The sequence below is a fragment of the Natrix helvetica genome (genome assembly GCF_964273705.1).
Source record: "Natrix helvetica genome assembly, chromosome: 10".
Lineage (NCBI taxonomy): Eukaryota > Metazoa > Chordata > Lepidosauria > Squamata > Natricidae > Natrix > Natrix helvetica.
In genome coordinates, this window is record NC_138561.1 from 3,768,950 (window position 1) to 3,784,255 (window position 15,306).

At 49.0% G+C, this 15,306-nt stretch overlaps 1 protein-coding gene across 2 annotated transcripts in view; it reads left to right on the top strand.

Annotated features, from left to right (window-relative positions):
- ZNRF1 (zinc and ring finger 1) overlaps window positions 1-15,306 on the top strand; it is a 49,382-nt gene that overhangs the window by 31,498 nt on the left and 2,578 nt on the right. For both annotated transcript variants that reach the window (XR_014176221.1, XM_081963056.1), the window contains exons 2-4: window positions 9,931-10,026; window positions 12,438-12,543; window positions 12,799-12,886. Coding sequence is in view for 1 of the 2 variants with exons in the window: in XM_081963056.1 (XP_081819182.1) it covers window positions 9,931-10,026; window positions 12,438-12,543; window positions 12,799-12,856 (260 nt within the window). In the remaining variant the exon portion in view is untranslated. The remainder of the gene's footprint in view (window positions 1-9,930; window positions 10,027-12,437; window positions 12,544-12,798; window positions 12,887-15,306) is intronic.

Consider the following 15,306-nt stretch of genomic DNA (forward strand, 5'->3'; position numbering starts at 1 on the left):
GACGTCCCGACTGGACTACTGTAATGCTCTCTACATGGGGCTCCCCCTGAGATGCACCCGAAGGCTGCAGTTGGTTCAGAATGCGGCCGTGCGGGCAATTGTGGGAGTTACTAGGTACTCCCACGTAACACCTCTCCTGCACGGGCTGCACTGGCTACCTGTGGCTTTTCGGGTGCGTTTCAAGGTGCTGACTATCATCTTTAAAGCGCTCCATGGAACAGGACCTAGGTATTTGCGGGATCGCATCCTACCCCATACATCCCTTTGGCCGATCCGCCCTCACAGAGAGGGACTCCTCCGGGTGCCGTCCACTAGGCAGTGCCAGCGGGTGACGCCCAGGAGCAGGGCCTTCTCTGTGATGGGCCCGACCCTCTGGAACGACCTCCCCCCCGATATCAGAAAAACCACCGATCTCTGCTCCTTCCGTAAGAAGCTTAAAACCCACCTGTTCAATTTAGCCGGCCTGGCCTAATCCCAGCTTAGTCCCTCAAGTCTGTATTTTAAATTTTTAGGGGTGGGTTTTAGGTTGTTTTTAATTTTTATTACTTTGTACAGCCTATTGTTTAATTTGATTTTATGGGAATTTAAGGGTATTTATTTTTGTATACGGTTTTTTAATGAGATGTCTGTACACCGCCCCGAGTCCCTCCGGGGAGAGGGGGCGGTCTATAAATCAAATAAAACTTAAACTTAAACTTAAAAGGCCTTTTGACAAGCAATTCTGGGGCTCAATCTACAGGTAGCCCCTTCCATCCCATCGGTCTTTCTTTTAATGAGGTTGGATTGTCTTCTCAGGCAATCACTGTCTCCTTTCCACTTTTTCTCTCTTGCAACATATCAATTACTGTAAGGAAAAGGGATGAGAAGCGGTACCGTGATCTTTGCACAAGCCCCTTTCAGCTCTGAAGCAGGCTGAGCTGGAATCTTTTCCAAATGTAATTGCTGCTGTGTAGGAATACTTAATGAATTTGCAGACGACACAGAGCTGAGAGAGCGAACACGTTGGGAGAGCGAAGAAGAAATTCAAGATGATCCAGATCTCTTAGAGAAGATAACAGAATGAAGTTGAAGAGGGACAAATGCAATAGCTTTCGTTTTTGAGAAGGGAAGGAAATCCACAGGTAGAGGAACTGACCTTAAAAGTAACCGAATAATAGTTTGAAAAGACCTTGGAGGTCATCTAGTCCAACACCCTACTCAAGCAGGAAACCCTACACCCTTCCAGACCAGTGGCTGTGCAGTCTCCTCTTAAAAGCCTCCAGTGATGGAGCACCCATAACTTCTGAAGGCAACTTCTGTTCCACTGGTTGTTCTCACTGTTAGGAAATGTCTTAAACATAAACACATAGGATAGGATGGGGATGCTATAAAGTCACATGAAATATCTGAATATGAATAATAGGACCAGCATCTTCAGCGTTGATGAAGGTACCTGCTCTGTCCTGAGCATTAACCATCTTAAGAAAAATTCAGGGAAACCCAAACAGATGCCAAGAATGAAACGAGAATGACAAAGGGATGGATTAAATTGTGCATGTTTCATGCTGGGGAAAAAAAAAAAGAGCAAACAGGAGAATCCAGTAGGGTTTTTCAAATACTTAAAGCAGTGGTTCTCAACCTGTGGGTCGGAACCCCTTTGGGGTTCGAACGACCCTTTCACAGGGGTCGCCTAAGACCAGGGGTGTCCAAACTTGGGAACTTTAAGACTTGTGGACTTCAACTCCCAGAATTCCCCAGCCAGCTATGCTGGCTGGGGAATTCTGGGAGTTGAAGTCCACAAGTCTTAAAAGTTTCCAAGTTTGGACACCCCTGCCTAAGACCATTGAAAACACATATTTTCGATGGTCTTAAGAACCGAGACACCAATTTTATGGTTGGGGTGTCACCACAACATGAGGAACTGTATTAAAGGGTCGCGGCATTGGAAAGGTTGAGAACCACTGACTTGCTGCTGCAAGACTCTACAGACTGACTTACAAGCAACAGCAGGACAAAGTGGCAACAATGGTGCTTTAGAATATCTGCAAGAAATACCACTTGCCTGTAAGCAAGAATTGGTGGGACCACAAAATAGAGACAGTTGACCACCTAGGTTCAAGATCTGAGCACTGCATGACGGGTGAACCAGCACCAACTCCTGCCCTCCTAGCACTTTGAAAGCATGCCAATGCAAGTAGATTAATAGGTACCACTTCGGCGGGGAAAGTACCGTGTTTCCCCGAAAATAAGACAGGGTCTTAATTTTCTTTTGACTCCCGAAATAAGCGCTTGGCCTTATATTCAGGGAGGTCATATTATTTTTGAGGTGTAGGAGGCAGCGAGCGTGGTCACCTCGTGGCTGCTGCTGTCTTGCCATTTTTTCAGGGAGGGCTTATTTTCGGGGAGGGTTTATTTTAGCGCATGCACTCAAAAGCCCGATTGGGCTTATTATCTGGGGAGGTCTTATTTTCAGGGAAACAGGGTAATAGCATTCTGTGCGCCTTGGCATATATAGTCATGCTGGTCACGCGAGTGTCTTTGGACAATGCTGACTCCCTTGGCGGAGAAACGGAGATGAGCATCATACACTCGAGTCCCCCTGGACAGGGGAAACCTTTATGAAGAGCTAAAGGGTCCTCGATCTTCAGAATTCATATAGATAAGCATCTACCACATAACACTTCAGACTTAACAACTGTCAGTAAGAAAGACAAAAAAGTAAAATTGATACCAATAGTAACAAGTGCCTTCAGTGCGACCCCCAAAATCGGGTGCCCCATTTGAACACCGTCGGCATTGACAAAATCCCCATCGGTCAATTGCAAAAGCAGCTCTCCTCACAGCTTACATCCTGCCCTGATAACCTTTAACATAATCAAAGAACAACATCTGTCTATCTCAGGTCCTTGGAAAGTACTCAGTAGGTAGAAAAAAATGCCAAAACGCTGACTGTGTGGCCAACCATAACAATAATAAAGAGTCACAATTGTGTCGTCTGGGAGTGCAGTGAAGTATATCTCTAGCAAGAAGAGTCCTTCTTTTCCTTCCCTTGCAAACATCGTCCCCCTCCTTCACGTGGCGTCCAAGGACAAGGTGTCAAAAATGCAGCAAAGCAGGTTCTGCTGCCATAAACCTTCTGCTCCAGTGGAGAATTTCTTGGCTGGATTGGAAGAGAGGCGACTTAGCAGCCTAAGAACCAGCCTGAAAAGTTACTGGAAGGAGAAGCCCCTATCAATAAAGGACGAAAGAACCTCAAGAGATCAGTCCGATGAGGAGGGAAAGGAAGAAAGGGTAAAGCAGAGGAAGGAAGGGAGGAGAAGTAAGAGTAGGAGAGAAGGTAAGAAGGAGGAGGAGAGAGGAGGAGTGAGGGAAAGAGGGGGAAAGAAGAAATGAGGGAGGAAAGGAAGGAAAGGCAAAGCAGAGGAAAGGAAGGCAGGAGACTTAAGAGTAGGAGAGAAGGTAAGAAGGAAGGGAAGAGAGGAGGAATGGGGGAAAGAGGGGAAGAAGAAAAGAAGGAAAGGAAGAAAGGGTGAAGCAGAAGAAGGATGGGAGGGGAAGCAAGAGTAGGAGAGAGGGTAAGAAGGAGGAGGAGAGAGGAGGAGTGGGGGAAAGAGAGAGGAAGAAGAAAAGAGGAAGGAGAGGAGGAAGGAAGGAGCAAGTCTGTTGCAGAATGAGATGGAGACATGGGGTGGCAAGAAAGTGACCCAAACTGTATTATATAGATTTGTAAGAAGATAATGATAAACATTAATGGTTAACAGAAAAATGTTAACAGCACCTATAAGAATGTATATTTGTGAATGAATTTGAAAGGGAAAAATAAAAACACTTTTTCACAAAAGAAAAGAAAAAGAAATCAGGATCAAGCACCATGCACAGAAGGATCTTGCATCACAGTCCCCGGATAAAATGCTATATAAAATGCTCGTGTAACAAAATCCTGGGTTAATTTTGGCCAGCCCCTTAATTCTGCAAACAGTTCCCGGGAGCTGAAAATCCTGAAGTGGAAACACCAAACCACACAGCCATGGAAAGCACAACTCTATCGCTGAGCAGTCTTGTTGGAGCAGATTAACAACAGATTAACAGAGTAGGAAGGGACCTTGTAGGTCATCTAGTCCAACCCCCCACCCAAGCAGGAGGCCCTACACCATTTCCGACAAATGGCAGTCCAGTCTCTTCGTGAAAGCCTCCAGTGATGAAGCTCCCACAACTTCTGAAGGCAACTTCTGTTCCAATGGTTGATTTTTCTTGCTGTCAGAAAATTTCTCCTTATTTCCAGGTTAAAGATTTCCTTGTTCAGTTTCCATTCATTCTTCCTTGTCTGGCCTTCAGGTGCTTTGGAAAATAGCTTGACCCCCTTCCTCTCTGTGGCAACCCCTCAAGTATTGGAAGATGCTCTCCTGTCTCCCCTGGTCCTTCTCTTCACTAGACTAACCATGGCCAGTTCCTGCAACCGTTCATCGTATGTTTTAGCCTCCGGTTCCCAAATCATCCTGGTTGCTCTTCTTGGCACTCTTTCTAAAGTCTCAACATCTTTTTTATTGTGTGTAGTGATCAAAATTGAATGCAGTAGTCTAGGTGTGGTCTTACTAAGGCTTTATAGAGTAGTATTAGTATCTCCCTTGAGGTGATTGTATCCCTCTGTTAATGCAGTTTAGGATTGCATTGGCTTTTTTGTCGGCCACTGCACACTGCTGGCTCATATTTAGCTGGTTGTCCACTAAGCCTCCAAGATCCCTCTCACAGTCACTGCTATTAAGCCTGGTTTCTCCCATTGTATATGTGTCCTTTTGGCTTTTCTTGCTTAAGTATAAGACTTTACTTTTCTCTACACTGAATTTCATTTTGCTAGATAGGGCCCAGCATTCAAGTCTGTCAAGATCCATCTTCTCAGCATGAAGGACATGTTGGTTTTCCTTTTGGTGGAAGTGGACCTCGGCCTGTTCCTGGGTTCGGTTGACCTTCCCCCTTTAGGCTGCGTCTGCCCTTCCTAGTCTGATCTTTGCCTTTCTCCAGCTGAGAGCCTGACCAGAAGCCATGCCCTCTGCCAGATGAGCTGGCCAACTTTTTGCAGTGGGGAAGAGATGCCAGCCAAGATTCCCAGCCCAGGATGATGGCTCTTTGGGGAAAAGCACGAGCAAAGGCCAAGTAAATCTCTGGACAATAGCAGAAAGTCATTTTTGCTTTCAGTCTGACTGGATCCGGTCCTCTTCTTTTCCAGAGACACATTTCAGGATTGTGACAGCACCAAGATAATCAAAATAATCTCACTAAGTCACCTTGAATGGTTCTCTATAGAGATCTCCATTGGTCACCTGTCCTTGTTTGTTAGATTTCTATCCTTCTTTTTAGCGCAGGGTGGATTCCACACAGCTGTCTCTTCCCATTTTCTCTATCGCAACAGCGCTGACAGGTGGGTTAGGCTGACACCAGCTGAAAGTCTCCAAAGAGATTGTGTGGTGGAGAGGGGGGACTTGAACCCAGGTCTGCCCTGGTGTAGGAGATGACGAGGCTTAGCCCAAGGGAGGAGTCAAACACATCAGTTATGCGTCCGTGCGCCCACAAGAGACCTAAGCCCAAGCCACCTTGAATTCCTTCTCTCTTATCTCCCACTAATTTCCCTTGACTTTTAGTAGTTCAGATTCTTGTAGAGAGCTTAAGTTTTATACTATTTGAACTGCCTGAGTCTCCTGATTTTCCTGTCGCTTGAAACCTAAGCAGTCACCACTCGACCAGATGGGCTGCCTGCTATTCAAGTTGTGGCTCTGTAGCCTCCATGTTTGTGGCAATGGCTCTGGGGGTACAGAGGAGTTCCTATCAGGGTGTTGCATGGCGCATTTTCCATCCTCTTTAAAATATATCCGATTATTCCTCCATAGATTTCCCACGGTTTCATACCATTGCTAGTAAGCCCCAGTAGCTGCAGAGGTGCTTAAAAGTTTGCCGAAGTCTTTTGGATTTCCCATATTTCTGCATAAACATGGCCCGAAACGTGATCCGTTCTCCACACAAATCCTTAAATGAGAGAAAGAATATCCCGTTTGAAAAGGAGGCAGAAACATTATACTTGGCCATTGATTCTTTGAGGAAAAGGATCCAAAAGATGGTGAACTTTTGCTTTCGGTAATTGGTGCGCGCAGTTGAAAAGGATCCACAAACTTTAAACGCCGCTGTAGTTTAAAAAAGGGGGGAAATAGGTTCTTCGGCCAGCTGAACTGGAAGCGCCGTGCAGAATCTTTGAAAAGGGAGTTCACCCCCATAACTTTCGTGAAAAGAAGATGATTTGCGAAGGAGATGAGCACTTGACAAGCATTTTGCTCAACAACTGCAATCCTGGCACTCCCAGTTGCAGTCGTTAAGCGATCTCCCAGATCATTAAGCAGACGGGGCAAAAGAGATGCCTGCCCAGTTCTACCCGGAAAGGAACTGCTGCAGAAATGGAGCTCCAGTCTCCATTTGGCTAAGCTCCGTCTCTCTATCTCCACCAGAGACGTCCATTCCCCCTCCATGCGCAGAAGAAAACTGCTCAGATGGGACTGGAGCTCAGAGGAGTTGGCTTGCTCTCGATACACAATCCAGAGCCCCAAAGGGAGTCTACCTGTAGCATGTCAGCGTTTTCAGAACCTTCTGATTTTTGTTTGTTTGCGTTTACCGTATTTTGCGGACTATAAGATGCACCTTTTTGCCTCAAAAAAGAGGCTGAAAATCTGGGTGCATCTTATACACTGAATACAGCATTTTTGGCCTCCTGAGACCCCGCCCCCTTTGCAAAAATGGACTTGCATAGCCTTTAAGAGGCTTCCAGAGTGCTCCTGGGGGCTAGGCAGGGCAAAAATAAGCTAAAAACAGGCCTTTTTTGCCCCCAGGAGCATTCTATAAGCCTCCTAAAGTCTATGCATGCCTTTTTTTTTGACAAAAAACAGGCCCGTTTTCGTGAAAAATGGGGCATTTTTGGGAGGTCTGCAGAGTGCAAAAACTTTTTTTTTTTTAATTTGCCTCTTCAAAATCTTGATGCATCTTATACTCCAAAAAATCTGGTGTTTGTTTTTCAACAACGGTTGCCTGTTCTGAAAAAAAATGAAACAATGCTGGACTTGATTGAAAGGCTACACAGGCCAGGCTGGAAAATTCAGAAATTACTCTGGAAGAAACCCATGGCAATCACCCTTTTTACATTATAGGTAGTCCTCAAAATAGAATGGTTCATTTAGCGACCATTCGGCACCGAAAAAAGGGACTTGCACTTACGACCGTTGCAGCATGCACCAAAAGTCATTCAAACAGAATTTGGGTGCAAGGCAGCGAGCAAGTCCTTAGGACGTTTGTAGAATTATGGGATCTTGTAATTGTCATTGGTGACTTTTCCTTGGGGCATTCAACGAGCAAAGTCAATGGGTTCACTTAACAACTGCAGAGATTCACTTAAAACCAGGGGGGGGGGGGACTGCAAAATCGGGTGTGATTCACTTGATAACCTTCATGCTAAGCTGTGGAATTTCTGGGTCCTGTTGTTGTTGTAAGTCGAGGAGTACCTGTGCTGTCAAGAAAACTGCATATTGTGAGCCTCGCTTGTCTATTTAATACAAAGGTACTCAATTTCATTGAGGGCTGCATCAGGATTGTGTTTGACCTCAGGGCGCCGGGTAGTGTGGCCAGGACAGGGTGGGTGTGGCCACATTTTGGGCCATCTGCCAGCAAAAATGGAGCTTGGGGGCTGCATGCAGGGCCCCTCCCAAGCTCCTTTTCCACTATCAGAGGGCTGCAGGAGGCTGTCACAGCCGAAAACAGATCCTGAGAGGGCCACACGTGGCCCTCCCATGCTCCTCTTCCACTGGCAGAGGATTGCAGGAGGCTGTCCCAGCCTAAAACAGACCCTGAGAGGGCCCTGCGCGGCCCTCCCAAGCTCCTTTTCCACTGGCAGAGGACTGCAGGAGGCCGTCCAGTCTGAAAACAGACCCTGAGAGGGCCACGTGCGGCCCTCCCAAGCTCCTTTTCCACTGGCAGAGGGCTGCAGGAGGCTGTCTTGGCCAAAAGCAGATCCTGAGAGGGCCACGCGCAGCCCTCCCAAGCTCTGTTTTCACTAGCAGATGGCTGCAGGAGGTTGTCCAGGCCAAAAACAGAGCCTGGGAGAGCCATGCACGGCCCTCCCAAGCTCTGTTTCCGCTGGCAGAGGCACCGTGGGCCAGTCCTTCACTGTTTCCAGGGCGGCCCCGCAAGCCACATCTAAGCACACCCCACGGGCCAGATGCAGCCTACGGGCCTTGCATTTGACATCCTTGGGCTAATAGAATATCCTGGCTTTGCCCACGATTGAGCCTAAATGCCGAACCCAAAGAAACACGCCTCATAAGACGAAGGAGCTGGGGGGGGAGGGGGGGATAAGAGAATTTCCACTTAAGAGATCCGAGAGTCTTCAGGGCGGGAAGCATTTCTCTCTCTCACGCACACAGATCATTGTTCGTGCGTCTATTCTTTGAAACCCTGGCCAGGATTATTCAGATTGGGCTGGTTGACATATGCGATTTAATATCCATTTAACAGCGTCTTTAGCGTGAGCTATTGAATCCGCTGTAATTGGGTTATAATTCGCACGGGCGGGGGGGGGGGAAAGTCCTAAGGAGACGGCAGCTGTGACCAGACCTTAATATTTTAAGAAGGTGCTGGACCCATCCAGAGGGTGGGGTGGGGAGGGCTAAGCTTTTTTGGGGGGGGAGGGGGTTATATTCTATTTTCTGGTTCGTGCAGCCAGCAACCTTCCCTGCAAAAAATAAATCTTGCAACCCCCTGCTTTTTGACTCCGTCTTGTCTCACATGGCTTTCTGTAAACTGAGTAATTTTCAGCACGTCGCCTTACATAAGAATACAAAAAAATCCCAGCTCCCTTTGCAGCACTTGGGTTGACTCTGCCCATCCTTCAGGAGAGCAGCTGCAAGATCGTTCCTTTCCCTCCTCCGGCTGCCCCAGTCTTGAGGGGGACCACGCAAACGAGCCTGCATTTGCAGACAGGATCGCGGAAGTCCGACTTTTCCCTTTGCATTAAAACGCTCGAAAGGACTCGGATTTTGAAGCCCGTAGAATCCTGTCCTTTCCTATTTATGTAATTTTATTTCATTTTATTTTTCGCTCCTGTCAGATTTTACCGTACAATGTTATTCCTCCGGCAAAAAATGTCATCTCAGATCATGGAAGAAGTAAGGTGGCATTTTGAAAAAGTCCTTTCTCGTGCACAGAGTTTTGTGTCTCTCAGCATTCAGGGCGTCTTTTGTCATTTTCAACTTTGCAACTGTTTAGTTCCATTTAACGCAACGTTGTGTGTGTGCTTTGGGTGCCGCGGGAACGATGGCTTCAGCCTGCGGGAATTCATCCCCGAGCTGTTGAAAATCCGCTTGGCATCCATTGTAAGAAGTAAACGCAGGTAGTTCTCGACTTACAACAGATCACTTAGGGGCCGCTTGGAGTTACAACGGCACGGAACAAAAGGGACTTACGACCGTTTTTCACCCTTACGACCGTTGTAGCATCCCTATGATCATGCGATCAAAATTCGGATATTTGGCCGCTGTTTCATATCTATGACGGTCACAGTGTCCCGGGGTCATATGATCCCCTTTTGCGAACTTCTGTCAATGGGGAAACCAGATTCACTTAATAACGGTGTGACTGATTTAACCACTGCAGTGATTCGCTTAACAACCGTGGCAAGAAATCTAAAATGGGGCAAAGCTCACTTAACAAATGTCTCACTTAACAACACAAATGTTGGGCTCAATTGCGGTCATAAGTTGAAGACTGCCTGTATACCCATGTACCTGTAATGTATCTGTCTACCTATGTACCTACACCTGTACATATAAACATGTCAGCCTCTTCCCGCAAACCGCTCTGCATCTGGAGGGGGAGAACATGTCTGCCCCCTAACCTGCTTCCTGCCCCCCACCTCTTTTCCAGGTTTCAAGTGCCCCGTTTGCTCCAAATCAGTGGCTTCCGATGAAATGGAAATGCACTTTATCATGTGTCTCAGCAAGCCCCGTCTCTCCTACAACGGTGAGTTCTCCTTTGCGACCTGCAGAGCCCTCTTTGCCAGGCCTGGCAGTGGCTGCGGGGGGCAAGGCGGTGGGGCACCGAGAACATCCCCCCTGCCTGGCCTTCCGGCTGCCAGTCCTGCCCCTCCCTCCATCAGCGTTCTTGCCATCTTATGCCCTGCCCTGTTCGCCTGGTGTCTCCCCGCTTCTTTGTACGTGGCATGAGCCACCCCCTGGCACGCTGGTTCAGAAAGGCCGAGCCGGGCATCCAGTGAGGCAGGGCGAGAAGGCGCATGAGAGCCCCATTTCTGCCTCTGGCAAAGAGCAAAGCCGACTTCCTTCATGTTTCAGAAGGCGATTGTTATGAGTTGCTGCTTCTGCGCTGGGTGCCAACTTCTATTCTTGCCTTGCCAGCCCCCAGGGAAGACGAGCTGCCCATTTGCAGCTCCTCTGTCCTCTGTCCGGCAGCAGGGAGGGGAGGGGGCTGCCCGCCTTGCCTTGGCCTGATCCAAAGGGCTGCGGAGTGGACTCTGCTGCCATCTAGGGAGGGGCCTGAGGTGCAGCAGCCCAGTCGGGCAGAGTTGGGGGAGGGAGGGAATAGCTGTTGGGGAGCTGCTCCCCCTTGTGCTCGTCCTAGGTGTCCTCCTGCCTGGCACGGGGCTGCCAGAGGGCAGGGCCAGCTTCTCAGCTATCTCAGGCGGCTGGCCAACACGGGGAGGAGCCCCTGCCTCCCAGGTGCAGGAAGGAGCCTGCCGGCTCCCAGGGAGGAGGGCCTCTGGTGGGCGGGCGAGGAGACATCGGTGCCAGCCCATGTCATCCCTGCAGCCTGCCGTTGTTCTACCCAGCCAGGTCGAGACAGCAGGGATGGCGCCAGGCAGCTCCCTCCGTGGGGCCAGGGGGGAGAGCAGCAGCGAGCGTGGCTTGAGGATGCAGCCAGAGAGATCTGCCCAGCCTCCGCCGGAGGGCCGGTGCCAGCTGATCCAGCTGGGATGCAGCCAAGCCTGGCCCTCCTTGCCCTCAGGGAGGTCCCTTCCTTCTCCTTCTCTCCCTCCCCGGCTCTGGGCGTGCATCTAACAAGCGCCTTACTCGAGGTCGTCTCAGGTCAAGTGCTGGGGGAGGAGAGGCGGGTGGGATCGGTGTTAGCAAACCCCCAGCAACTTCACCATCCTCCCCCCCCCCCCATTGCTGTCACCTTCGGGGCTTAGTTTTGGAGCTGCCGAGGCAAGGTGGGCTTCACTGGGGCACCTTTGGGGAGACGGCAAGGAACGGGTGCTGCATCTGGTCTGCCCCAGGTGCATGGAGACTACCACGCCCAGCGTTCCCAGTCCCCAAGGATTTGACCTGTCCTTTTTTTTTCCACGTCTTGGGCATCTTTGGCAGGCAGGGTGGCCGATTTGGGCCAAAAGGGCGCCTGGATCCCTCATTCCAACAGGGCAAGCTTTCTCCCTAGGGGCCAGAGGAATGCCTGCCTTTGGATGCCAATGCAGACATTAAGACGAAGCCGTGGACCAAGGAGGGATTTAAGTCTTGCATTGGGGGTCAAGCCTAAAGCGAGCCCATTATTTGCAATGGGAGAAATATCAGATTGTTTTTCGTTCTCCTGCATTCCTAACATCCTGGTGGTCTGTTTTCTAGAATCCAGCTTGGATAGTTCTGTTTATTTATTTATTTTTTAAATATGATCTTGATTTTTTTAACTGGGGTTAATTTTAATCAAGTCTTGGAGAAGCTGATCACTCATGGTGACTCTGGCTGCTTACAAAAAAAAAACCAACCCAGTACAGAAGCCAAATACCACCATCCCCACATGCAACCACAATTGGACCAACCACTCAATGGGCCCGATACCACTCTGGGGTACCCAGGACTGTCAGCAGAGCCCTGCCTTCTTACAAACCAGTAAATCTCTGTCATTCTGGATGGGAGCTTCAATCCTGGAACGTCCTTTTATGTTAAAAAACCCCCCAAAACTTGTTCTTAACGAGAGGCCCGGGGGCTCTGCCAGGAAAACGGGCTCCCGAGCACCGTTTTCAGCTGTGACGGCCTCCTGCAGTCCTCTGCCAGTGAAAACGGAGCATGGGGGTGAGGCAGCCCTCCTGAGCCCCATTATTGGCCGTGACGGCCTTCTGCAGCCCTCTACCAGCAGCCCCCCCCCCAAGCTCCATTTTTGCTGGCAGAGGCACTGATGGCCAATCCTTCGCTGTTTCCAGGCCAGCTCCGTGGGCCTGATCCGGCCCCCGGGCCTTGAGTTTGACACCCCTGAGGAGCCCTACAATGTGGGGTTTCTCCCAAAGTGCCTTGGTGTCCTCCGACCTGGTAGATCCCGAACGTCTCTCCCTCCTCAACCTAGTCAAGGGAGGGGGGGGGAGTTGTGTGAACCCAGCTGCCCTTTCCTGGCCCGCCTCACCGTTGCCTTCTCTTTCTCTCCCGCAGACGACGTGCTCACCAAGGATTCTGGCGAATGCGTCATTTGCCTAGAGGAACTCCTGCAAGGAGACACGATAGCCCGGCTGCCCTGCCTCTGCATTTATCACAAGAGGTAGAATACGAAGAGCCTACCCCCACCCCAAAAAAAAGAAGCCCCCCCCCCCCCCCCCCCCGCGCTGGGCCTGCTGGTTCAGATGGGTTGAGAGGCTGGGAAAGGACCTTGTTGGTCTACCAAGGCTTCTCTGAACTGCTCCTCTTCAAACCCCATGCATGCCACGCATGGGGGGCCCTTTCCTTCTGCCCCCGCGACCCTCCCAGAAGCCTCTGCCATGCAGGGCAGTGAGGGAATCCCTCTTCTCTTCTGCAGCTGTATAGATTCCTGGTTTGAAGTCAACAGATCCTGCCCAGAACACCCGTCAGATTGACCGTGGGATCCCACCCGGACTTCTTTCCAGGTGAGTTTCTTCTGCCTCTCGGCCCTAAATGGGCCCATTGTAAAGAATCTCACTCCCTCTGCTAACTCCCAGTTTAACCCGAAGAAAAATGCACCCTGGACTAAGATTCCAGTTATGGCCACGCTGGGTGAGAATTTGGAAAGCCTCTGTCCCAGTCGAGACAGGGAGGGCGCACCGGGGTTGGGAAGAAAAAGATTTAGGGCAGTGTTTCTCAACCTTGGTGACTTTAAGTGCTGTGGACTTCAACTCCCAAAGTCCCCCAATCAGTTGGCTGGGGAATTCTGGGAGTTGAAGTCCACAGGACTTAAAAGTCTCCAAGGTTGAGAAACACTGATTTAGGGGAATGGTGTATAGCAGGGGTGTCCAAACTTGGGAACTTTATGACTTGTGGACTTCAACTCCCAGAATTCCCCAGCCAGCATGGCTTTCCCCAGCATGGACTGGTGGACTTCAATGCCCAGAATTCCCTAGCCAGCATGGACTTCCCCAGCATGGACTGATGGACTTCAACTCCCAGAAATCCCCAGCCAGCATGGACTTCCCCAGCATGGACTGGTGGACTTCAATGCCCAGAAATCCCCAGCCAGCATGGACTTCCCCAGCATGGACTGGTGGACTTCAACTCCCAGAATTCCCCAGCCAGCATGGACTTCCCCAGCATGGGAGTTGAAGTCCACAAGTCTTAACGTTCCCAAGTTTCGACACCCCTGGTGTAGGGTTTCCTGCTTAACGGGGTTGGACTAGAAGACCTTGAAGGTCCCTTCCAACTCTGTTATTCTAATTCTAGATAAAAGTCCACCAGTTGTAAAGTGGCCCATTTCTAGAATAGAGAAAGGTGTTCAGAGTAAGGCGTTGCTTTGGCTGGCTTCTAGTTCCCACCATGGCTGGCTGGGGAATTCTGGGAGTTGAAGTCCACAAGTCTTAAAGTTTCCAAGTTTGGACACCCCTGGTGTATAGCTTTTAACAGAGGCACTTGAAAGCAACCCAAATGCTTCGTGCAGGCAAAAATGGAAAGAAATGTTGTCAGCCCACAGAATAAAGGAACTGGTTATTAATAAACGAGAGAGAGAGAAAACACGCTCTTTTAAACAGTTCTGCAGCAAGTGATTTGTCAGTAAGCATTGCAAACAGGAAGTAAATTCTCAAAACTAATACTTGTTTTCATTTTTCCCCTAAACAAAACCGAACAAGCAAAGTCCTTGAACCAGCCTTTGTTAGTTGGCCAAAGGACAGAACTGGGTTGCCATTGGAATCTTCCCACATTATCTTTCGAATTCTTGACACAACCCTAAGATTTTTCCAGTGATTTCCCAACCAAGTTCAAATCAGTTCTGACTCAGCTTAGCTTGTTTGAGACCATTAGGGGCTGTCGAAAGACGCATGTGTAGCCAGAACCTCTGAACTGAACCTTGCCCGATTTCATGCTTGGTTCAAATGTTCTCATAAACCTTGAGGCGTATTTCAGTGAACCGAAATAGAAGGATTCTCCCTTGGGCCTAGGGATGCATGGTTTAATAAAAGTGTTTCCAAAACAGAATATTTTTCCCGGTTCGTTAATTTTGGTTTAAGATCGTTGTCATATCCGTTCTCATGACATGAGCCCATTGATCTAGAGTAAGTAAAGAGTAAGGTTCTACATTTAGGCAACAAAAACGGAATGCACAGGTACAGTATAGGTGGTACCGTGCTCAATAGTAGTAACTGTGAGAGGGATCTTGGAGTCCTAGTGGACAACCATTTAAATATGAGCCAGCAGTGTGCAGCATCTGCCAAAAAAGCCAACACAGTTCTAGGCTGCATCAACAGAGGGATGGAATCAAGATCACGTGAAGTGTTAATACCACTTTATAATGCTTTGGTAAGGTCACACTTGGAATACTGCATTCAGTTCTGGTCGCCACGATGTAAAAAAGATGTGGAGACTCTAGAAAGAGTGCAGAGAAGAGCAACAAAGATGATTAGGGGACTGGAGGCAAAAACATATGAAGAACGGTTGCAGGAACTGGGTAGGTCTAGTTTAATAGAAAGAAGGACCAGGGGAGACATGATAGCAGTGTTCCAATATCTCAGGGGTTGCCCCAAAGAAGAGGGAGTCAAACTATTCTCCAAGGCACCTGAGGACAGAACAAGAAGCAATGGGTGGAAACTAATCAAGGAGAGAAGCAACTTAGAACTGAGGAGAAACTTCCTGACAGTTAGAACAATTAATCAGTGGAACAGAAGTTGCCTCCAGAAGTTGTGAATGCCCCAACACTGGAAGTCTTTAAGATGATGTTGGATAGCCATTTGTCTGAAACGGTATAGGGTTTCCTGCCTAGGCAGAGGGTTGGACTAGAAGACCTCCAAGGTCCCTTCCAACTCTACTATTGTATTGTATTGTATTGTATCTACACAATCCCCGTAGGATGTACACCAGAGGT